The 24,828-nt window shown below is 47.8% G+C and overlaps 1 protein-coding gene across 7 annotated transcripts in view; it reads right to left on the bottom strand.

The window, feature by feature from the left end:
• Nucleotides 1–24,828, bottom strand: part of OTOF (otoferlin) — a 362,878-nt gene that overhangs the window by 89,564 nt on the left and 248,486 nt on the right. For all 7 annotated transcript variants that reach the window (XM_066594464.1, XM_066594452.1, XM_066594448.1 and 4 more), the window contains 7 exons: nt 10,632–10,705; nt 10,098–10,224; nt 8,547–8,601; nt 8,309–8,440; nt 7,930–7,992; nt 5,672–5,756; nt 4,910–5,069 (listed from right to left, as the gene is read on the bottom strand). In XM_066594464.1, coding sequence (XP_066450561.1) covers nt 4,910–5,069; nt 5,672–5,756; nt 7,930–7,992; nt 8,309–8,440; nt 8,547–8,601; nt 10,098–10,224; nt 10,632–10,705 — 696 coding nt within the window. The remainder of the gene's footprint in view (nt 1–4,909; nt 5,070–5,671; nt 5,757–7,929; nt 7,993–8,308; nt 8,441–8,546; nt 8,602–10,097; nt 10,225–10,631; nt 10,706–24,828) is intronic.

Genomic DNA, 24,828 nt, shown 5'->3' on the forward strand with positions numbered 1-24,828 from the left:
GAATAGATGCCACATCTGTAGATCATAAGTTGGGTTCATACCACCTATTCCATTCAATAGACTACTTACGTGAAGTAATTGGCACCATCAATGTCTACAGAAAGTCTTGACCTTTGGCCAAGTCCTGGTGACTCACTTTATGGCCAAGTCATGGTGACAGAGTGGATGCCACACATCTGTAGATCATATTGTAAAGGCTGGGTCTCTAATTGTCCATCCCACCCACTCCATCCACTAGACTACTAATGGAAAGTAATTGGCACCATCAGAGTCTACAGAAAGTCTCCCCCTATCTCCAAGTCATGGTAATGCACTAGTATTATGGTAACTTTTACAGTAACTAGGGCTGATCAACATGCATTTCTTTTTCTTTTAGACGGGCTCAGAATTGGCTTATGGGGACTATGTTGGTTCATCCCCATAGCCGGCATACATTTCCCTGTTCACACACGAAGACATGCCACCGATGAGCAAGTGTTTTTCTACTCGCTGACATTGAACCGACCTTGACATGGCCTGATTGTTGGGCGACCATGTCCGTGCCCAATAATTGGCCTGTGTAAAAGGACCTTTAAGCTGAACTACTGCAACAGAACCCCATATGAGTTGGTAGAAGATCACCACACCGGCCATGCGGCCATGTTGCCGACCGAGGGCCGGTCGCTCAGGTGCGGCAGCGTCACATTGCATGTATGTTGATTATTCTTGTGCTCACGTCTTTTTCTAGAAATATCTGGGATCTTTTCTGCAGGTTTTTTGTCTTTCCTGCCAGAATATATATAAATGTTGCCGCTTCAGTTGCTTCAGAAATCAGAGATGTCACTTTTTGCTTTTTCTCACATTCGCCTGGAGACTGTACGAGCCGCGCGGCTCCCGGATGTCTTACAGGGAGGACTTTGATGTTTGGCTATTAAAAGATTGAGTCTCTCCTGAGCGCTTCCACATACGACAGCGCTGCGCTGGATTTATGGGAGGCGGAGGGATTCTGGGACTTAGAACTGGAGACACTCAGAACTTAAAAGGGCACTCCATCATTAAAGTTACCTGTACTGTCTGCATAGGCAGTGCACAGGGGTCTAACTAAGGGATTGCATAAGTAGCCGTTACACCTGGGCCCTGAAGCATCAGGGGGCCCAAAGTCCTTCTGCCATATAAGACACCAGCATTATGAATGTTAGGCACTGGTCACACTTCGTTCTTCACTACGTCCCGGTTCTGCTGCGGGGTTAAGTCTTATTAGTCCTCGAAGACAGGATTGAGATAGAACCCTGGGAAGGAACCACAGGATTCCATTGTAGACCAATAAGGTCTCCGGATGAGTTGGTTTCTGACATTTGAGCCCTACAGAACAGTGTGACCGCACCCCAGATGGGCTGATTTTGGGGTCTGGTTTGGAGTCTGATTTTGCTTTGAGGTCTGGAGTTGGAATTAATGTTCAGGTATGGAATTTATTTAGTGGTCTGATTAATTTGTGTGTCTTGGGTCTGAATTGCTTTTGGGGTCTGGTCTGGGGTCTACATTTATTTAGGGGTCTGAATGTATTTGGGGAGTCTAAATTTATTAAGGAGTCTAGGGACCGAATTACTGTTGGGATCTATGTCCTTAATGTATTTAGTGGCCTGATATGGATATTGACTAATTTATGGGTCCGGAGTTTGAATGACTTTTGGGGTGTAAATTTATTTAGGGGTTTGGGAGCTAAATTACATTTGGGATCTATGGTATAAATTTATTTAGGCCAGTGTTTCCTCACAACCCCAACAGGGCAGGTTTTCAGGATTTCCATGGTATTGCACAGGTGATGTGGTTATAGTCAGCGCCTAAAACATTGCCAGCGGTATTCTCTCTATAGGATATCATCAAATCATGAGGACTGGTGTTTGGGCTCCATTCAGGGTCTGAATTACTTTGGGGATCTGAAGTCCAAATTTATTTTGGGGTCTGAGGTGTGATTTAATTTTGGGGTCTGATATGGGGTCTGATTAATGTATTGTTTTGGGTCTGATTTACTTTTGGGGTCTGGTCTCAGGTCTAAATTTAATTAGGGGTGTGGCCTGCGGACTGAATTACTTTTGTGGTTTGATCTGGGGTCTGCATTTATTTGGGGGTTTGAATATATTTAGGGATCTGATCTGGGGTCTGAATTACTTTTGGGATTTGGGAACTAAATTAATTTAGGAGTCTAGTGTGGGGGTCGGAGTTTATTTAGGGATCTGACCTACGTCTAAATTACTTTTGGGGTTTGGTCTAGGGTCTGTATTTATTTAAGAGTCAGAATATATTTAGGGATCTGTTTCTGGATCTGAATTACACTTGGTGTCGGAATGTAAAGTTATTTAGGTGTCTGGTTGGGGTCCAAATATATTTTGGGGTCTTGAAAGGGTCCAAGTTTATTTATGATCTGGCCTGGAGTCTGAATTAATTTTTGGGTCTGGTGCCTAAATTTATTCAGGGATCTGGCCTGGAGTCTGAATAAGTTTTGGGCTCTGGTCTAGGGTCTGTATTACTCTAGTGGGTCTTGCTCCCTATTCTGCAGTTCCTATTTGTGTGGTATGGTCCCAGCATGTATGGATTCTTTGTCAGCTTATGCTGAGAGTTGTACATTCACAGAAGTTGTGTATTTTGTACCCCTCCTCAGCCAGCCTTCACCCCAACTCTCACATGGACCTTGTGAATGGATGAACAAATTTGGTTTAGGGGCATTAAAAAGTTTGCTTCGGGGCTCAGCAAGTTCTGATTACACCCCTGATAGATCGATATGGAAACCCCTCTAAAGACAATAGTTTTCAGGTGTATCCACTGAGCTCTGAATATCTTCTATCACCCAGATTAACCCCTACCAGCCTGCCCCCTCACACACACGATATGTTCGGCCTCCCCCAGCCTCGGCCACCCCCTGCATCATACGTTCCGTCTCCCACCCCCGGTTATTCGGGAGTTTCTGGCCTTAATTAAATGATAAGAAGTGAATAAACCCTCTTTTCATCTTCCGAGTCCTCAGGAGAAGCAAATTATTAGAGCGGCTGAATGTGACAGAGCTCCGTTATATTATAGCCAGGGGCATGATGAGGAATAGGTGGCTATACAGGACTCATCCCGCCGTGACCTGATTTCCTGCCTCTCGCTCCTCATCTTTGTGGGTTAATTACATATAGAAGTATTAATTAGGAGAACTGTGTGACCGGCGGCGAGGCCGTAATAATGTTATTACTGGATTACACAACGAGGATTCCTAATACATTGTTTTATCTATATTACTGCTATGGGCACCGGGAAGAGTAGAGTCTCTCCTTAGGGAGAGCACCTAGTGAGGAGACTTATAAGGCCATGCATGGTCTTCTGGGAAATTTATGCAAATAGGAAGATGAAGCAATGCCTCTGCAGTGCCCCCTATTGGAAGGAAAGATGCTTGCAAGTCGCTGCAGAGGCATTGTTTCAGATTCCCATTTGTTATGGAGACCAACACAGGCTGGCCCGGCCCTCCCCCATCCCTTTAACCCCTTAAGGACCAGACACTGGGATTTTACCCATGTGGTGGTTTTACTGCTCTTTTTTTTCCCCCTCAGCTACCAAAATTATTTTTGCTGTGTTTTCTTCCCATAACACACAGGGCTAATTTTCTAATATCTTTTTCACTGTCTTTTTTTCCCATTTTTTAGTTTTATTGGGGATTAAAGCTAAAAAAATTTTTTTTTTGAACATTTAGAGTTATTTTTTTAAAATTAGTATATTTACGCTGAAATAAAGTACAGTAACGGGTTCCTCTATTTGTTTCGGACGTTCTGATATAAAACATGTATGGCTTTGGTTTACAGGGTGCATGTGGCTACGGTTTTGGTTGGCGTCGGCTTTGAGTCATTCTCTTTCTTATGTATATGTTGTTCTTTTACTTATTTATGTAATTATGTTTTTTACCATCTATGTCCCCCATGACCTCATATAAGACCTAAATCAGGCATTCACATGTTTTTTGTTTTTGTTTATTTGCCACTTTTCCACTGCAGCCATAGGAACCCCAGTTACAGGGAGAAACATCCCCCTGTAGTGACAGTAGTCATTGGCAGAGCTGAGCAGGGCCTGCTAGGACCCTGCAGCTCTGCTGTCCCAGGTAAACCCGGTGAGCACGTGAACGCTAGCTTGCGTAGTGGAAAAAACACTTCCATTCTCACTTCTTGGTACATAGCGCTCATTGAGTTCTGTGTACTACAGAAAGGAGGGGGCAGAAAGGGTTAAAAAAACCTCCTGCCTTCTCCTCTGGGTTATCAGCTGTGACTAACAGCTGACAACCCAACATGCTTCTGATTGACTGCAGAAGCGGGGGCTTTAATCCCGCGCCGTATTTTTACAATTCACGGGGGTTGAAGCCCAGGACCAAGCGCCATAAATTTACTGAGCTTGGTCCTTAATGGGTTAAGCACTCTAGCCAGGACCAGGGCTGTCCTCCCCAGCCTGCAATAGTGCCCTATTTTCAGTTTTTTAGTTTATAGAGGTTTACCGAGACTTGGATGATGAATCCTCAGGAAAAGTCCTCAAAATGAGATGGGTTTATTTTTATTTAAGGGCCACGTCCTTAAGGGGTTAATACTTGGTCTAATCAGCCTGCAGCTGATAAAAGGAAGCGACCGGAGACTAATGTAACAACGGAAACCAATGGGGAAGATGGGAAGGGTTACGGTGCAGAGAAACCGAAATGTGCTGGAAAAACTAATGGTAGAGTGAAGGCCCCCAGAGTCTTCATAGTGAGACCCCCAGGATGGGGGGCAGGAGGTGTGGTGACAACGCTACGACTGCTCATATCCTCTGGGTGGCAGTGTCCCTGCACTGCATCATTCAGAGGACATTATACCCCAGTGTATATAGTATATCTGCCCCAGGGGAGCTGCAGCACCCCACCACCCCAGGAACTCACCCCTCAATGTCGTCCTCATCCGTCTCGTTCGATTTATGGGGCGTCTTTATGTTGTCCCCTTTCCCGACCACGGCGATGTCACACTTGAGGTAACCCTTCACCCCGGCGGTGATGTCATCAGGGTCGGACAGGATGGCCCATTTGTGGTAGAACTGATGCTCTGATAAGATAAAGGCAAACCGTGTTAATTAATGACTGTCAGATTAACCCCTTCAAGACCTGCTTGTGCCTTAAAGGGCCTTTTAGGGTAAATACCATTGATGACCTATGCTTGGTCACTGTGAACCCTTTACACGCCACGATCAACATGGTCACTGATCCTCGCTGTTGCAGCAGGAGTCCGGCTATTAGTCACATCCACCTCCCGCTGTGGATGGCACAGCTTCAAAGCCTGCGCCATCCATAGGATGCAAGCTTATGTCCTGGGGAGGGAGTTGCTTCCCCTGCCAGGATGTACATTTACCCCCCGCAGCAGGAAGGGGTTGTCCATAATAAGAAAAACATGGTTGATTTCTTTTAAAAACAGCGCCACATCTATCCACAGGTTGTGTGTGACATTGCAGCTGAGCCACATTCACTTCAATGGAGCTGCACTGCAATACCAGACACAGCCCATGCATAGGGGCGGCGCTGTTTTTGGAAGGAAGTGGACATGTTTTTCTAATCTTGGACACCCCCCTTTATATTTGGGTGGTGAGCGATAGAGGTAATAAGGGCCTGACTGCCCATCGCCGGTATCTTGTGTCCAATCCATGCACTTACCAGGCTGGGTGTAAACCGTCCCCACGTCCAACTTAAAGGAGCCGACCAACGTACCGCTGCGCAGCAGGTTCTTAGAGTGGATGACCTGTGGAAGTGTGAGCGAATATCATCAATTGTGTTATGGGAGCCCCAAATAATCTTCAGAGGAACGGTTTTAAATGGGGGAATGTGAAGGTGCAGGTTCTGTCTTTACAGCTTGTCTCCTTCAGCCATCTTATGGACCGCGTCTTATGGACCGCGTCTTATGGACCGCGTCTTATGGACCGCGTCTTATGGACCTTGGCCTAATTCTCTTCTGAAGCTTAGATGAGGCCTCCTCTCGGCGTACAGCCAAGTTTCGCTCTCTCAGCCGTTCCCATGAAGTATTTTAGCAGGTTCCCTTTTAGTTGCTCATGGGTTTCTGTATTTCTGCTATTAGTTATCTTATGTACTGTGTGTTAGTTTCACATGAGAATGACAACTTGCTTCCATGAGTTAATAGTTTCACATGAGACCTTGTGTAAAGCTTGGGCATGAAGCCATGTATACTCCTCCTTCCTGATAAAAGCTCTATGGCTGTAGTAGTACATGCAGAATTCTTTGGATGCAGCTACCTGTCTGTGGCATAGACTTCTGCCGGCCTGCTACGCTTCACTATTAATTTGGAGCTCAGAAATTTATTATTGGGGTCCCTGGAATTTCCTAACAGTCACCGAGAACCCCAAGTGTTCTACTATGTCCAGACCTCATGGCAGGCTGGTACTCATTGTACACTATCAGAGATTAACTCCTAAATGTCCAAGACTGGACAGAGCCACAGCTGCTTGCCCATAGGCCATAAGAGAAGGGTCCCAGTGCTCGGGGGCCGGGTATGGGGCCTTGTATATTAGTGGCTGGTAAATAATATTAGTCAGCTGAGAGCACCTATGGCCAGCAGCAACCTGACGCCATCTGCTAACGAGAGAGTGAATGACATAATAGATGGTGTGGCCACCACTGGAGGCACTATTACTATTGGGGTATTATTAATATTGGGGGTACTAGTAGGGGCAATATTACTGCTAGCAGAAGTATTACTATTGGGGCATTATTACTATGGGGGCCACTAGTGGGGTTACTATTACTATTGGGGCAACTGCTGAAGGGACTACTACTATTGGGGCCACTACTGGGGTTATTATTACGGTACTATTGGGGCCACTACTGAGGCATTATTAATACTGGGGCTACTAATACGGGCATTATTGCTACTGGGGGAACTATTACTATTGGGCTACTACTAGTACATTATTACTATGGGGGCCACTAGTGGGGTTACTATTACTATTGGGGCTACTACTGAAAGGACTACTAGTATTGCGGCCACTACTGGGATACTATTGCTATTGGGGCCACTACTGGGGTTATTATTACTATTGGGGCCACTACTGGGACACTATTGCTATTGGGACCACTACTGGGGGCATTGTTACTATTGGGGCCACTAGAGGGGGCACTTACTATTTACACTACTAATGGGCCACTATTGTGCCACCATTGTGGGTGCTATTACTATTGGGGCACTGCCACTATTGGCACCACTACTGGGGGAATTGTTACTATTTGGGGCACTGTTACTATTTACACGACTACTGGGCCACTATTGTGCCACCATTGTGGGTGCTATTACTATTGGGGCACTGCCACTATTGGCACCACTACTGGGGGAATTGTTACTATTTGGGGCATTGCTACTATTTACACCACTAATGGGCCACTATTGTGCCACCATTGTGGGTACTATTACTATTGGGGCACTGCTACTATTGGTACCACTACTGGGGGCGCTATTACTACTGGCGCAACTAACTGAGGTAAAAATATACATTGTGATAAGCCACACCCTCTTGGCTGGTGTGTTTTGTAACAATGGTGGCGTCGCTACACATGTATGTAATATGTGCAGTAGTGTGGAGGACATAGGATGACTGTCAGTGTCACTGAGAAGCTGACACCCTCCTACATGACTCCACCCTGCCGCCCTCCTGGCCCAAAACAGCCATATTATCGGTTTCTGGGAATACAATTATTTACCAGCCATGTCTCTCAGTTAGACGTCCCCGTCACTCAGAGCAGCCAATCAGCAGGTTGTGAGGTGAGAGCTGCGCTGTGATTGGTTGCTTGGAGTGACAAGGACGTCCTACTGGTAGACTGCCCATTAATGTTGCTGTGAGGCTGGATGCGGCTGTAGGGGGTGGAGCTAAGGAAGTGACCGCCGCACGGAGGAACGTTCCACTTACTGACAGCTTGATTATTTTGTCGAACATCACGTCCGGAGGCACATGGAAGTCAAAGACGAAGTACTGGGGGAGAGAGGAATAGAACGTGAGTGCGACAAGATCATAAGACCGCGCTCCTGGAATACTCTGTGCTGCTGGGGACCCTGCCTTCCATTATGTACCCCTCAGTCTGCTTCCTCCCCATGGCAGCGCACATCCCCCCTGGCACAGCCGGGCTGACACCACCGATTGCTCACTGCGCATTATCCGTGCAGTTTTTGCGCATGTGGTATGCCGGCAATGACGTTCGTGTCAGCCCGGCCATGCTCGGTCCTGCTCTGGGATCTTGCCCCTTCCACCATGTAACTCCCAGCCTGTGACCCCCCCCCCATCTTCTCACCTCATTGTAGTAAGGACAGTTGGTTGACTCCTTCATGGACGTGTATTTTTTCTCTTCTCCGACCTCCACGCACACGACGGGATCCATGTTCAGACCCACCAGCTGCCGCGCCTCAATCACTGTGATGCTGACCTGTGGGGTAATAACACAAGCTAAGACACAGGAGGTGGCACACCACATGGCGGACCACGTCATACATGAAGGACACCACATCGGCTCCGGGGAGGATGGCTCTTACTTGATAATCCATCGGCCTCCCGGCGCTCGGCTCCATTTTGATATCAGGTTTGGACCTTAATGGAAGAGATCATTGGTTACTGTCAGTATATAGAAGTAAATATTACGTCTTGGGTTTTTCACTTTTGCAAGTTTTGCTGCTGGGACCCCAACAGATCCTGAGAACACCCCTCCCCCCCATTCTTGGTAAAAGACAATCATTAGCAGGACTCATGGTTATCATATATTTTATTGTTTTCAATGAGCAGTGACCATGTGTGGACGGCACCTCCCCACCAGCAATGACCACTGGACGGCACCTCACCACCAGTAATGACCACTGGACGGCACCTCACCACCAGTAATGACCACTGGACGGCACCTCACCACCAGTAATGACCACTGGACGGCACCTCACCACCAGTAATGACCACTTGCCGGCACCTCACCAACAGCAATGATCAGTGAACGGCACCTCACCAACACTAATGACCACTGGACGACACCTCACCACCAGTAATGACCATTGGATGGGACCTCACCACCAGTAATGATCATTGGATTACATCTCAGCATCAGCAATGACCACTGGACGGCACCTCACCACCAGTAATGATCATTGGATGACACCTCACCACCAGCAATGACCACTGGATGGCTCCTCACCACCAGCAATGACCACTGGATGGCTCCTCACCACCAGCAATGACCACTAGATGACATCTCCCCACAAGTAATAACCACTGGACGGCACCTCACCACCAGCAATGTCCATTGGATGACACCTCACCACCAGCAATGACCACTGGATGGCTCCTCACCACCAGCAATGACCATTGGATGATACCTCACCACCACCAATGACCACTGGATGGCTCCTCACCACCACCAATGACCACTGGATGGCTCCTCACCACCACCAATGACCACTGGATGGCTCATCACCACCACCAATGACCACTGGGTGGCTCCTCACCACCAGCAATGACCATTGGATGACACCTCACCACCAGCAATGACCATTGGATGACACCTCACCACCAGCAATGACCATTGGATGACACCTCACCACCAGCAATGACCATTGGATGACACCTCACCACCAGCAATGACCATTGGATGACACCTCACCACCAGCAATGACCATTGGATGACACCTCACCACCAGCAATGACCACTGGATGGCACCTCACCACCAGCAAAAACCACTGCATGGCACCTCACCAACAGCAATGACTATTAGATGGCTCCTCATAACCAGCAATAATTATTGTATGGCACCTCACCACCAGCAATGACTCCTGAATGGCACCTCACCACCAGCAATGATCACTAGGTAGCACCTCACAACAAGCAATGACCATTGATCTGTGTCTTCCACCTTTGACTATTGGATGGACCATTAACCAATCACCAAGGATCATTGTATGGATCACTGCATGGTACCTCACCACCAGCAATGACTACTGGATGGTACCTCACCACCAGCAAAGGCACATCTGGCTATATTTGGTGCTGTGCTACGGCACATGGGACAAGTGGCTGATACAGTGAAAATGGCGGATGATATTACCTTTTATTGGAGACATTAGTTGTGACCGCTGTGACAGAGGCCAGAGATATAGTGTCAGGGTCCAGGCCTCCCCCTAATCTTATAGCTTTCCGGTCCAGATCTTCAGTCTCAAGGACCGCTGGTTCATCTATAAAGAGATAGGTTAGGGATCAGAATGAAGGTTAAAGTCAGAGAGATCAGCCTTGGACCAAATGATGACCTATATACCCAAGACTACATTGATAACGATGCAGTGAGGGTCAATGTAAAGAGGCATAGATGGGATTCATCAGATTAAGGCATCTGATCTGTCTTTGGCACAAAAGATACGGTTCTCATGTTGAATGTGGAATGGGGACTCCTCAACACTCATGATCCCCTCTAGGGGATCCCTATTTACTGGAACCCGCCAAGAGCAGTGAGATGGATGGACTCGGAAGAAGCAGGACCAGGACTGAAAAATAGCTAAGCTATAAATTGTGCTGAGATGTTCTAGCTCAAGCAGTAGTTCAGGGGTTGGAGCACTGGATCTGGTGATGGATGGAGTCATGTTACCTTGCTTCCTGCCTTCATCCTTTGGGGGTCGAGTCTTCCCGAGCTTCATGGCTGAAAATACACCTTTACCGACTCTGTGGAGTGAGAGAGCCATGTCAGACATTATCCACATCAAGAGGTGGAACAGTAGGTATCCCACATTGGCCAAAGCTGTCCCATGAACCAGAGAACCTTCACCATCTTGCTCCAATGCACAGGAACCGCTGGAAGTGCACAGCTCCGTACATTGCACAGTGGCCTAGGTGGGTACTGAAGGCTGAGTCTCAATTAATTGAATGAGACTCAGCTTGCAATACCAACTTGGGCCACTGTGCAATGTACAGAGCTGTCTTCTTCCAGGAACATAGCACCTCTGTACACAAAGACAGCAGCCCGGGAAACAGCTGATTGCCGGGGTCCCAGGCACTGCATACCAGCCAAAATGCTATTCATGTGCTGTGCAATATGATAAACAAAGAGGAAAGAATAGACTACAAAGTATAGCACATCGCAGAGTTATGATTCAGATTCTCGCGCTCTAGTCATTGGTCTGTGTTAAAGGGCCATTGCACACCCACCGCCATTAGATTTGGCCAAGTGGGCGGTCTCCCCTACTCACTGTCAATCAGTGATGTCAGAAGGCAGAGGAAACCGTCACTCTTTGGAGGAGACCGCCCAGTTGGAAGATCCAAAGCACTGGGAGCTGAAATCTGACAGAAGTCAATGCGAGGTAATGAGAGGGGTACAAAGAAAAGAAGTGGTGCGATAGGGTCAGCGGGACCGCGGCTGCAGAGCTATGCAGCCAGCCCCACCGATCAGAGACATGAAAGGTCCTTGATAGACACGCAACAGGTTTATTTCATCAATGGGGATAGAGGAATAGACTGCGGTCAAACCCCAAGACATGATCTGAGAGCACAAGAGATCGGCACATCCAACTGCAACATGCACCAGACAAACCAGATATCAGGGAAGTCAGTACCCCCCCCCCCCCAACACATTACATAGTCACCAAATCAGGGGATGCCGAGAAGTCCTAGAAGTTGCAGTTGGACTGAACTAAAGTAAAAAATAAAAATGCCCACTGAAAGTCCTAAAATCATCCTAAGAATCCATAGCGGTGTGGTAGCCCCTCCCTCGTACCCGCCCACGCTTAAGCCGTTCTCCTTTATGGTAGTGACTAAGTATCTGCTATGACATCCTGGGGTTCACCTAAACTAAGACCGGTGTAGAGTCCTATTTTCCTTTGGTAGCATTGTAATCCACCAGGAGGATGACTACAACGCACCGTGTGCGCCGGGCCGGGCCGCCGCTCTTATCAGCTCAGCAGTTCGTTATCGCAGGTCTGAGGATCAATATTTGCTGGATTGCATAAATCTGTTCATTAACACTCGTTTCCTGAGACTCGGCGGTAGCAGATGCTGCGATGTTTGGGCTGCCATGCTGGAACATTCAGTCCCTACGGCGAGAATATTGTTGTATAATACATAAAGGGATAAGTCGGCATCTGAGCCCGCCGCTAAGGGGTCCTGGTCCCTCCCACCTATAATGAGCACAAATATTGGAAAAGGCAACGTTTGTAAATTTAGTCCAACTGTAACAATAAGGATCTGGTCGTGGATCTGGTACAAGAATAAGTAAGTGAACCCTTAGAAATTCCCTAGTTTTCTGTTTTGATTCCTCTGGCTGGATCGTTATCCAAGATTCAATAATAGACAGACACTAATTAATAAGACGCAGATGCCACTAAGGGCTCACACCCACTTGTGGTTATTCACGTGATATCGCTGCGTTTTGTCACACAATTGTCGATGGGACTTTCTAATGTTAAACACTCATCACCAGTCGGTGCGATTTTTGTGTGATGCGTCTTTAACATTAGAAAGTCCCATTGACAATCGCGTGGAAAAAACGAGCAAGAAAAACGCAAGTGTGCAGGAGCCCTAACAGATCTGTCAGTAACCAGGCTTTGTGTGCCTTTATTTACTTGGCAAGGCATCTGTGGAACCTGCACTTCTAATCTCATCTTCTTAATTGGAACCTCTTTTGCAAATTAGCTTTTGAAGACGTCATTAACACAGAGGTTCACTTACTGTAGATTTTGCACAATAAAAGACATTACCAATACAGCCACCTGTGTTATTACCCTGCTGCCCCCAAAATAAGACCTGCCCTGAAAATAAGCCCTGGCCTAATTTTCAGGGAGTCTTGAAATATAAGCCCTACCCTGACAATAAGCCCTAGTTACACTACATTAAAAAATGCATTACCTAGCAGGCTCGGGGGGCTGCTCTCTAGAGGTTCAACGTGGTCTGGCGCGGTTTCCGCAGTCCTCAGACGCTCGTACAACATCACGGAATTCATAAATCCCACCTCCAGGAAGCAATGGCTGTGACTGGTTTTTCGACCGCTACTCAGCCAATCAATGCAGTGCAGGATCAACCTATCACAGCCATTGCATTGGTTCATTCAGCGATGCATTGATTGGCTGAGCAGCAGTCAAAGAACCAATCACCAATCATGAGCTGACGAGGACTGCGGGAAGCGCTTTGGAGCTGTGGAGATCAGCAGAAAGGATGTGCACCCAGCCTGCTAGGCAAGTATAATAAGACCTAGCGCCTCTTTTGGGGCAAAAATTAATATGACAGGGTCTTATTTTGGGGGAAACACGGTAGTTAGGCCCCCTGCACACAGCAGAGCCGGATCCCGCAGCAGAATCCGGCTCTGGCCGCAGAGGCATCCGCATGTACCTGCTCCGTCGCCGACTTTCCTGTACCGCGGATCATCCCGGCAGCTCGCCATCGCATATCCACAGTACAGATGATTTTTGCAAAATTGTTTTTCCCCGCACTGTCGCTGGGCGATGATGCAGAATCCGTGAACCTATCCACCCGTGCGCATGCAGATGGGGCATGCTGCAATGTTTCCTCCGAGAGGAAGCAGCGGATCTGCGTAGGAAGTAACAGGTGGTATTTGCTGCGGATTGGCGGTGCGGACTGAGCGTTCTGCAGCATGTATCCACCCGTGTGCGGGCGGCCTTACACGGTCTGTCATTGTTTTCACACAATGTAATAATAATTGTGACTGAAGTGACAATCAGACCCAATTTTATTAGCAACAATTTGGGTTTTTATTAAAAATCCGGGGAATTCCAAAGGGTTCACTTTCTTTTCTTTCTTGCAACTCCAGATATGTCAGGAGGAGCAGGTAATGAGGCAGGTAATGTCTCTGAGGCTTCGGAGTAATGATCTCCTCATCTGCATAATTGACATTAGCATCTCTAATACTAAATATGAGTGATTAGCGCGGTGTAGAGCGGATTTGCCCAGAGTTAATTACTCCTTACTTGTTCTTCTTCACGGTGGATACATTTCCTTCCTCCCTGTAATGAAGTAATGTAATGGCCCGCCCCCAGCTATTGTGATGTGCCGGCGGCGGGCGAGACATAATAACTCGCTGTCAGGCGGAGTAACACAAGGGAAGCGGAGCATGCAGAATCCATTAGGAGGTTCAGCCCTACCGATGCTCCCAGGGCTCCATGTAATGCACATCGCTGCTGGCAGGGGGTGCTGGAATTCAAAGCAGGATCCCTCCGCAACAAGTGTTTAAGGGAGTATCCCACACAATTAAAGGGGTTGTCCACTGTAAACTATTTATGTCCTATCCGTAGGACAGGTCACCAGTTGTAGTTTGGTGGGGGTCAGTCGCCCAAGACACCTGACAAACAGCTGTGAGCCGAGGCCAGCATGCTTGTGTACGGAGCTGATTTCTGCAGGAAGCAGACAGCTCCGTTCTGGCTGCAGTGGTCAAGATTGGTATTGCAGACATTGAAGTGAATGGGAACTTGACCTGCAATACCAAGCCCAGCCACTGCAGTAAGAACGAAGCTACCTGCTTCCTGCCAAATCAGCTCAGTGTACGAATACACTGACCCAGTTGTTTGGCAGGGGTCCTGATTGACAGACCCCCCCCCCCCCCATTGATCTACTATTGATTACCTGTCCTGAGGATAAGCTATCTATAGTTTGTGCTGTGTCCGTAAAAGTCAGGTCTATGAAAGTAACGCATTAGTTACCCCATTGCAAAGAGGTTTACTGCTCACTGAGCTGCACTCGCTGGGGTAGATGTGGGGGTGGAGGGTAGATGGGGAGACATGGTCGAGCAGGCAGATAGGTGGGTGACAGGAGGAGCAGGATAGGGAAATATACAGGGGGGCTAGTCATGAACTGGCACACCCCAACAAGTTTGCAAAGTTGGCAGATGAGAGGGATGCCATTACCAGATTAGCACTGCTGCAGCACAATATGCGCTCTGACCACCAGGCTAGACAGATCCTGGTAGTGGGAGACTCGGTTATTAGGGGGACAGACAGGGCAATGTACCACAAAGACCAGGAGTGTTGTCTTCCTGGCGCTCGTGGATCAGGTTGACAGATTACTGGGAGGAGCTGGTGAGGATCCAGCGGGCGAGGTAGACATTGGCACGAATGACAAAGTTAGAGGGAGGTGGAAGATCCTTATAAACAATTTCAGGGAACTACAATATAAGCTCAGGGCGAGGACCTCCAAGGTAGTTTTCTTGGAAATACTACCTGCACCACAAGTCACAGCAGAAAAGTAGCAAGATCTTAGGGAGGTAGACAAGGGGCTCCGGAGATGGCACAGGAAGGAGGGCTTGGGTTCCTTGAGAACAGGGCTGATTTTGCTGCTGGCTACAGGCTCTATTAAAGGGACGGGCTGCATCTCAATGGGGAGGGGGCAGCTCTGCTGGGGGAGAAGATGGCTAGAAGGTTGGAGGAGTGTTTAAAGTAGGGACCAGGGGGAACAACCAGAGAGATAGAAGGGAGGGGGGAGGCAGTGTAGACAGTGACTTGGGACTAAGTAATGGAAATGAGGGCAGAGCGGTCTGAGGGGATAGCAAAGTTAGAACTAGCGGAACAGTTAGTAGGGATACACTTAATATAAAAAATAACCAAAACCTTCTAAACTGTATGGTGACTAATACTAGAAGTCTAATCAATAATGGGGAACAATGCTGGATGATTGACCAACAAGAGGAATAATGCTAGAAGTCTGACTAGTAATGAACCAATCACAGAAATTCAATGTGATGCTGTGATTGGTTCATGGAGCACCACAGTGATTGGCTGAGCTGTGGCACTCGAGAACTAATCAGAGCAATTGCTTGCTGGAGGCGGAGTTTACAAACCACGTTACCAGCAGGCGATGTTCCGTCAGTGCCAAGAACTGCATGGAAGCCTGCTGTAACAGCTAAGACCAGCGGGAGGGACCCGGACGGCGCCTGATAGATAAGTATTGCTGTTTTTTCTTTCATGTAGTGTAGCTAGGGCTTATTTTCTGGGTAGGGCGTGTATTGTGCCCTCTCTCTCCCTCTTCTCTGGAAAATTGGGGCAGGGCTTATTTTAAGGGTAGGGCTTACTTTCGGGGGAAATACAGTAAAACAAAAAGTCAGCGACGAAGCACTGAAAGCCTATAAGGAAAAAGATACACTATGTAAAAATCTGCAGCTGAGCTGGGGAGGCTTATTGCCAAGGAGAGAAAAACTAGAAAATAGTAAAAAGATGAATACTGGAAGTGCTGGCCCTTTAATACATAATGCAGGAGAAATGGTAGAGGGGGATTACTGGGGCAATGTCCTCAAAAACAGGAATACGGACAATAAATGGGAAAGGTTTACAAACCTTCTCATTACTTACTGTAGAGGCACGAGGAGAACACACAGGTATTAAATAGCTTTGTCTCCAGCGTATTCACAGAGGACAATGAAATGTCAGATGAGATGCAGAGTGAGAAAGTAAACTCTCCACTAAATGTCACCAGTCTAAGGGCCATTTAGACGGGACGAGTGTCGAGCAAACGATGTCCCCACAAATACTAGCCCCTGCACACCTGCACAGGAGCTAGAATCACTGGCTCACAGCGGGGAGGCAGGAGACTTTTCTCCTCACGCTCCCCCGCCCCTCTCCATTGACATAACATAGCGGCTGTTCAATACTGAATGGCTGTTATTTACACTCAGCGATCAGTGATCAGCTCTTCGTCCATCGTTTATGGAGCCTTTTTTAAGTCCTGATATAGGAGGTGGGCTTTACTTTGAGTGCTGCTGATATCTCTATATCCTAATAACTATGTGTCGATATTTCAGGGGACATTACAGAGATCTCTCCCATCATCTGTTATACCCAGGACTTTAACAAGGGGGCGCTCTAATAACTATGTATAGATATATCAGGGGTCAGTACAGAGATCTCTCCATCATCTATTATACCCAGGACTGTAACAAGGGGGCGCTCTAATAACTATGTATAATATATCAGGGGTCAGTACAGAGATCTCTCCCATCATCTATTATACCCAGGAATGTAACAAGGGGGCGCTCTAATAACTATGTATAGATATATCAGGGGTCAGTACAGAGATCTCTCCCATCATCTATAATACCCAGGACTGTAACAAGGGGGCGCTCTTATAACTATGCATAGATATATCAGGGGTCAGTACAGAGATCTCTCTCATCATCTATTATACCCAGGACTGTAACAAGTGGGCGCTCTAATAACTATGTATACATATATCAGGGGACAATACAGAGATCTCTCCCATCATCTATTATACCCAGCACTGTAACAAGGGGGCGCTCTTATAACTATGTATAATATATCAGGGGTCAGTACAGAGATGTCTCCCATCATCTATTATACCCAGGACTGTAACAAGGGGGTGCTCTAATAACTATGTATAGATATATCAGGGGTCAGTGCAGAGATCTCTCCCATCATCTATTATACCCAGGACTGTAACAAGGGGGCACTCTAATAACTATGTATAGATATATCAGGGGTCAGTGCAGAGATCTCTCCCATCATCTATTATACCCAGGACTGTAACAAGGGGGCGCTCTTATAACTGTGCATAGATATATCAGGGGTCTATTCAGCGCTGATTGGAACTGCTGCAGGCGGGCTTTGATCCTCCTCCATACTAACCCCCAAGCTCCATGACGTAAGTGTATGTGCGGGAGCATTGAGGGGTTAACCCCCCCCCCCCCCACTCACACAGGCGTATTGTCACTGCGTATCACATGTATATCTTTCATACGCCTAAATAAGTGTTGCTAAAAGCCTGTGGATTTCTATTGAGCCACTGCCATCTGTGCGTAATACGCAGTCACACGGGCGCGGGGGATATAACATAGGTATCCCGCAGCTTGTAAGTTTAGGGCCTAGGCACACAAAGGTGTTTTTCTTCCATTATTCGGCTGTGATAATAACGAAACAAAACCGAACCCCCGATATCAGTTGTTTTCAGGGGCTTCGTTTTCATTCGCGGGATTCTCGCCCGTTCATACTACGCCTGAGAGTAGACAGGACCTGCGCCCTCCTTCCTGGATGTTGTACCAACTACCTGCGGGGGAGATTGGCGCATTTACCTTCCCGCGGTTTCCTTCTAACTCCTGCCTGTGATGTGGAGTTTGAATGGCCGGAGAAAACCTCATTCGTGGACAACAGCGCCCCCTCACAGCGAGTGTGGTTACGCATACGGCCTTCTGAAATCGCCCGTAGTCACATGACAAATCTGCGCCTAATACACGGACTACTTATGTCCTGTGAGCCGCGAGGATGTGGAATTTTTCACGTAAACTCCGCCTCTAGATGGAGTGCCGAGATCCGCCTTTTTCTGCCGCATTTCGCCCGGCCAAGGGGCAAATTGGGGTGCGGAATTCCGAAGTGGAAAATTGCGTTTCGTGTACGGCGTATTCACTGCAGATTTGCGCAATCCCAAGGCGCTCTGTTGGTTCATAACATCGACCAAAACAGGACAAGCTGCGATTTGTCTAATGTACGTAAAATCCGACTGCTTGAACGCCCCGATGCAAGTCATGGCGGCTCCAGCACCGCGGATCACACACGGGCCAGTTACGCTGGTGGCAGTGCGCCCTCCATGTCTACGCCAGATGACACGCTCAGCTCTGCTGCACGCAGTATACATGTATCTCTTGCTGTTGCTGAGTCCTCGCCGCTCTCTCACCGCGTACGTATTCGCTCCTGCAGTGTGTAATCTGACAGTGAGCGATAATCCCGCCGTACGAGCAGCAGCGCCAAAGATATCACAGAGCTCAGAGAGCGGAGCAGCTAATAAGACCCCGTGGCTCCAGCTGTACACGGAGCGGGACGGCAGCATGGAGACTCCCCGCAGCAGCTGTGCGCCGGCAGTCACATGACCAGGGGGAGACAATTATCCCCCCCAAAAAGAAAGAAATGCGCATAATTACTGCAGCGAGCGGCAGCAGCTCTACCACTGTGCGGAGCCGGGGGATACTGGTGTGTTATCAAACCCCCTCCTGCCAGCTGCGGCCTCGCACAAGCCTGCGCTCATGCGCTGTCTGAACAACCGCCGCCGGACTCGGTAGATCGCGGAGTTGTAGGAATCAGTCTACCAAATGCATCCGTTTTTGAATGTAAAAAAAAAAAAGGCGCGAGTCCGGTCCGAGACGTGCCATTCAAGACAATGGAAATGCACAAAAAATGGACGCACGGACGGCGTACGGGCGCTACACGGAGCAGCAAAAAAAATGGACACACGGACGGCGTACGGGCACTACACGGAGCAGCAAAAAAAATGGACACACGGACGGCGTACGGGCACTACACGGAGCAGCAAAAAAAATGGACACACGGACGGCGTACGGGCGCTACACGGAGCAGCAAAAAAAAATGGACACACGGACGACGTACGGGCGCTACATGGAGCAGCAAAACAAAAAGAAAACACGGACGACGTACAGGCGCTACACGAGCAGCAAAAAAAATGGACACACGGACGGCGTACAGGCGCTACACGAGCAGCAAAAAAAATGGACACACGGATGGCGTACGGGCGCTACACGGAGCAGCAAAAAAAATGGACACACGGATGGCGTACGGGCGCTACACGGAGCAGCAAAAAAAATGGACACACGGACGGCGTACGGGCGCTACACGGAGCAGCAAAAAAAATGGATACACGGACGGCGTACAGGCGCTACACGGAGCAGCAAAAAATATGGACACACGGACGGCGTACGGGTGCTACACGGAGCAGCAAAAAAAATGGACACACGGATGGCGTACGGGCGCTACATGGAGCAGCAAAAAAAATGGACACACGGATGGCGTACGGGCACTACACGGAGCAGCAAAAAAATGGACACACGGACGGCGTACAGGCGCTACACGGAGCAGCAAAAAAAATGGACACACGGATGGCATACGGGCGCTACACGGAGCAGCAAAAATATGGACACACGGATGGCGTACAGGCGCTACACGGAGCAGCAAAAAAAATGGACACACGGACGGCGTACGGGCGCTACACGGAGCAGCAAAACAAATGGACACACGGATGGCGTATGGGCGCTACACGGAGCAGCAAAAATATGGACACACGGATGGCGTACAGGCGCTACACGGAGCAGCAAAAAAAATGGACACACAGATGGCGTACGGGCACTACACAGAGCAGCAAAAAAATGGACACACGGATGGCGTACGGGCGCTACACGGAGCAGCAAAAAAAATGGACTCACGGACGGCGTACAGGTGCTACACGAGCAGCAAAAAAAATGTTTGCAGCTGCAGCACGGACACGTTTTTATACGCTTGGGGCTCTGATGGCGGAATCACCTCTGATCGCTCCCCGTGGATCCGCCTCTAAAACCGCACTGCAAATTCTGCATGTGGATTCGGCATTGAAAAGGGCTAAATCCACGGCTGGATCCACCGAGGTGCGTTTGTAAAGCCGCGGCAGAAACCTGCAGCCGAGACGTGTATTTCGGCTTTGAGCGATTTTTGAGCAGTTCTCGTTGTGTCTAAAATGGCCTTAACACTGAGCCACAGATTGAAATGGTTGATCACAGAGAACAATAGATTGCATTCTCCTTCCCAATCCTCCCCCTTTCCCCAGCCTGGGCTACACTGTATAATGATATCACACTGTAAGAGGGAACTTAAGGGGTTAGACTGTCTTTTTTATGTGCCTGCACAATGTCATTGCGGACGGCCGCGGGTCAGACGGCTCCCACTGACTGCAATGGAGGCCGTCCGTGCCGGAGCCGCACAAAGATCCAACATGCTGACATTGTGCAGTCCGCTCGTCCGTCCGCGAAGAGGGGATGAAGTCCCAGAAAATATTGGCATCCCTAAAGACCAAACTAGGCTGGGTCCTAAGGGGTTAAAAAGTAATGTCCTTCCCTGAGTGCCTCTACACAGTTGTAAGGGGGTATGACCAGTGGCGTAGCTAGGGGGGGGGGGGGGTCGCTATACGCCTCATGACCGTACAGGTAAGTACAGGAAGCACATCTGTATGCCTTCATAACTCTACAGGTAAGTACCAGAAGCACATCTGTACGCCTTACTTCATGACTCTACAGGTTAGTACCGGAAGCACATCTGTACACCTTACTTTATGGCTCTACAGGTAAGTACCGGAAGCACATCTGTACACTTTACTTCATGACTCTACAGGTAAGTACAGGAAGCACATCTGTACGCCTTACTTCATAACTCTATAGGTAAGTACCAGAAGCACATCTGTACACCTTACTTTATGGCTCTACAGGTAAGTACCAGAAGCACATCTGTACACTTTACTTCATGACTCTACAGGTAAGTACAGGAAGCACATCTGTACGCCTTACTTCATGACTCTACAGGTAAGTACAGGAAGCACATCTGTAAGCCTTACTTCATGACTCTACAGGCAAGTACTGGAAGCACATCTGTACGCCTTACTTCATGACTCTCCAGGTAAGTACAGGAAGCACATTTGTATGCCTTACTTCATAATTCTACAGATAAGTACAGGAAGCACATTTGTATGCCTTACGTCATTACTCTACAGGTAAGTACAGGAAGCACATCTGTACGCCTTACTTCATGATTCTACAGGTAAGTACAGGAAGCACATCTGTACGCCTTACTTCATGATTCTACAGATAAATACAGGAAGCACATCTGTACGCCTTACTTCATGATTCTACAGGCAAGTACTGGAAGCACATCTGTACGCTTTACTTCATGATTCTACAGGCAAGTACTGGAAGCACATCTGTACGCCTTACTTCATGATTCTACAGGTAAGTACAGGAAGCACATCTGTAAGCCTTACTTCATGACTCTACAGGCAAGTACTGGAAGCACATCTGTACACCTTACTTCATGATTCTACAGGTAAGTACAGGAAGCACATCTGTACGCCTTACTTCATGACTCTACAGGCAAGTACTGGAAGCACATCTGTACGCCTTACTTCATCACTCTACCGGTAAGTACAGGAAGCACATTTGTATGCCTTACTTCATGATTCTACAGATAAGTACAGGAAGCACATCTGTACGCCTTACTTCATGACTCTACAGATAAGTACCGGAAGCACATCTGTACACATTTTAGTTCATGACTCTACAGGTAAGTACCAGAATCACATCTGCACACTTTACTTCATGACCCTACAAGGTAAGTACCGGAAGCACATCTGTACACATTACTTCATGACTCTACAGGTAAGTACCGGAAGCACATCTGTACACATTTTAGTTCATGACCCTACAGGTAAGTACCAGAAGCACATCTGTACACTTTACTTCATGACTCTACAAGTACCAGAAGCACATCTGTACACTTTACTTCATGACTCTACAGGTAGGTACCGGAAGCACATCTGTACACATTTTAGTTCATGACTCTACAGGTAAGTACCAGAAGCACATCTGCACACTTTACTTCATGACCCTACAGGTAAGTACCAGAAGCACATCTGTATACTTTACTTCATGACTCTACAAGTACCAGAAGCACATCTGTACACATTTTAGTTCATGACTATACAGGTAAGTACTAGAAGCACATCTGAACACTGTACTTCAAGACTCTACCAGTAAGTACCGGAAGCACATCTGTACACCTTACTTCATAACTCTACAGGTAAGTACTGGAAGCACATCTGTACACATTTTAGTTCATGACTCTACAGGTAAGTACCAGAAGCACATCTGCACACTTTACTTCATGACCCTACAGGTAAGTACCAGAAGCACATCTGTATACTTTACTTCATGACTCTACAAGTACCAGAAGCACATCTGTACACATTTTAGTTCATGACTATACAGGTAAGTACTAGAAGCACATCTGAACACTGTACTTCAAGACTCTACCAGTAAGTACCGGAAGCCCATCTGTATGCCTTACTTCATAACTCTACAGGTAAGTACCGGAAGTACATCTGTACACTTTGCTTCATGACTCTACAGGTAAGTAGAGGAAGCACATCTGTACACCTTACTTCATGACTCTACAGGTAAATACCAGAAGCACATCTTTATGCCTTACTTCATAATTCTACAGGTAAGTACCGGAAGCACATCTGTACAGTTTACTTCATGACTCTACAGGTAAGTACCAGAAGTACATCTGTACACTTTACTTCATGACTCTACAGGTAAGTACTGGAAGTACATCTGTACACTTTACTTCATGACTCTACAGGTAAGTACCAGAAGCACATCTGCACACTTTACTTCATGACTCTACAGGTAAGTACTGGAAGTACATCTGTACACTTTACTTCATGACCCTACAGCTAAGTAACGGAAGCACATCTGTACCTCCTACTTTATACTTCTGCTTCTCTCTCTCCTCTCTTTATAGGCATAGATCTCCTTTCACTACAAGCTTTCCTTCTCTCTCCTCCTTCCAGCGATCTTATACAGATACTAGTAATTATTAGGACCAGTGTACCAGTGTTTCTGGTGGCGCCACTTACTACTATAATGTAGTGAAAGGGATTGGAGCTGATTTAGGACCGGTGATGACATCACCTTCATTGCGCCTCTAGGCTGTTTGATAGATAATATATAGCTCTGCTACATGCACATCTCACACACACAGCTCTGCTGCACGCACATCACAGACACACAGTTCTACTACATACAGCTCTATTACATGCACGTCACAGACCCACAGATTGGCTACATTCATGGCACGGACCCACAGTTCTGCTAAACGCATGTCACAGACATGCAGCTCTGCTACATGCACGTTACACACACACAGCTCTGGTAAATGTACACCACATACAGCACTGCTACATATATTCTTCATCCCATACAACATGGATCACAACCAGAACAGCAAAGTCCTGCATGCACTGATCACCACCTGGTCATGTGACCCCAGACTCTACCCACCCAGGTGACTGATCACATGACGGTTACATCATGTAGTCCGAGTATGGTGGTATTATTAAGCCACTGTATGTAGTTGACAGACAGCTACAGTATGGCAATGTTATTCTATCACGATATGGTGGGAATATGGAGTGTGGGGGAAGGGGCCCCTAGATGAACTTTTGCATTGGGGCCCATGAATCTGTAGCTACGCCCCTGGATATGACAAAGGACTGCATCCGGTTTGTGCACGAAGGTTGATGGTGATGATGAAGTGCTGCTGAGCAGTTTAGAGTTCTTACGGTTTTGGAACATTTTACACCGCTCAAGCTGTTTGCCCTAGGTGCCTGGGGAACAATGCCTGCAGCCCTGCGCTGTGCGCTGGCCCCTAGTGGCCAGGTAGATAAATAGAGGGTGGTTTCCACCATCCTGCTAAAGCTGAGCAGTAGAGAAGGAGAAAAGACAAGTGAAGTCAGAAGAGCTAAACTCAACACACATCAGAGAAGCTGTGAAGCAAGATAATAGGGTGCTGCTGGAGCAGTGTATGCTGAAGTGAGGCTCTACAGGGAAGCTGTGCAGTTAGATAACAGGGTGCTGCTGGAGCAGTGTATGCTGAAGTGAGGCTCTACAGGGAAGCTGTGCAGTTAGATAACAGGGTGCTGCTGGAGCAGTGTATGCTGAAGTGAGGCCCTGCAGGGAGGCTGTGCAGTTAGATAACAGGGTGCTGCTGGAGCAGTGTATGCTGAAGTGAGGCCCTGCAGGGAAGCTGTGCAGTTAGATAACAGGGTGCTGCTGGAGCAGTGTATGCTGAAGTGAGGCCCTGCAGGGAGACTGTGCAGTTAGATAACAGGGTGCTGCTGGAGCAGTGTATGCTGAAGTGAGGCCCTGCAGGGAGGCTGTGCAGTTAGATAACAGGGTGCTGCTGGAGCAGTGTATGCTGAAGTGAGGCTCTACAGGGAAGCTGTGCAGTTAGATAACAGGGTGCTGCTGGAGC

The sequence above is a fragment of the Eleutherodactylus coqui genome, chromosome 1 (genome assembly GCF_035609145.1).
Source record: "Eleutherodactylus coqui strain aEleCoq1 chromosome 1, aEleCoq1.hap1, whole genome shotgun sequence".
Lineage (NCBI taxonomy): Eukaryota > Metazoa > Chordata > Amphibia > Anura > Eleutherodactylidae > Eleutherodactylus > Eleutherodactylus coqui.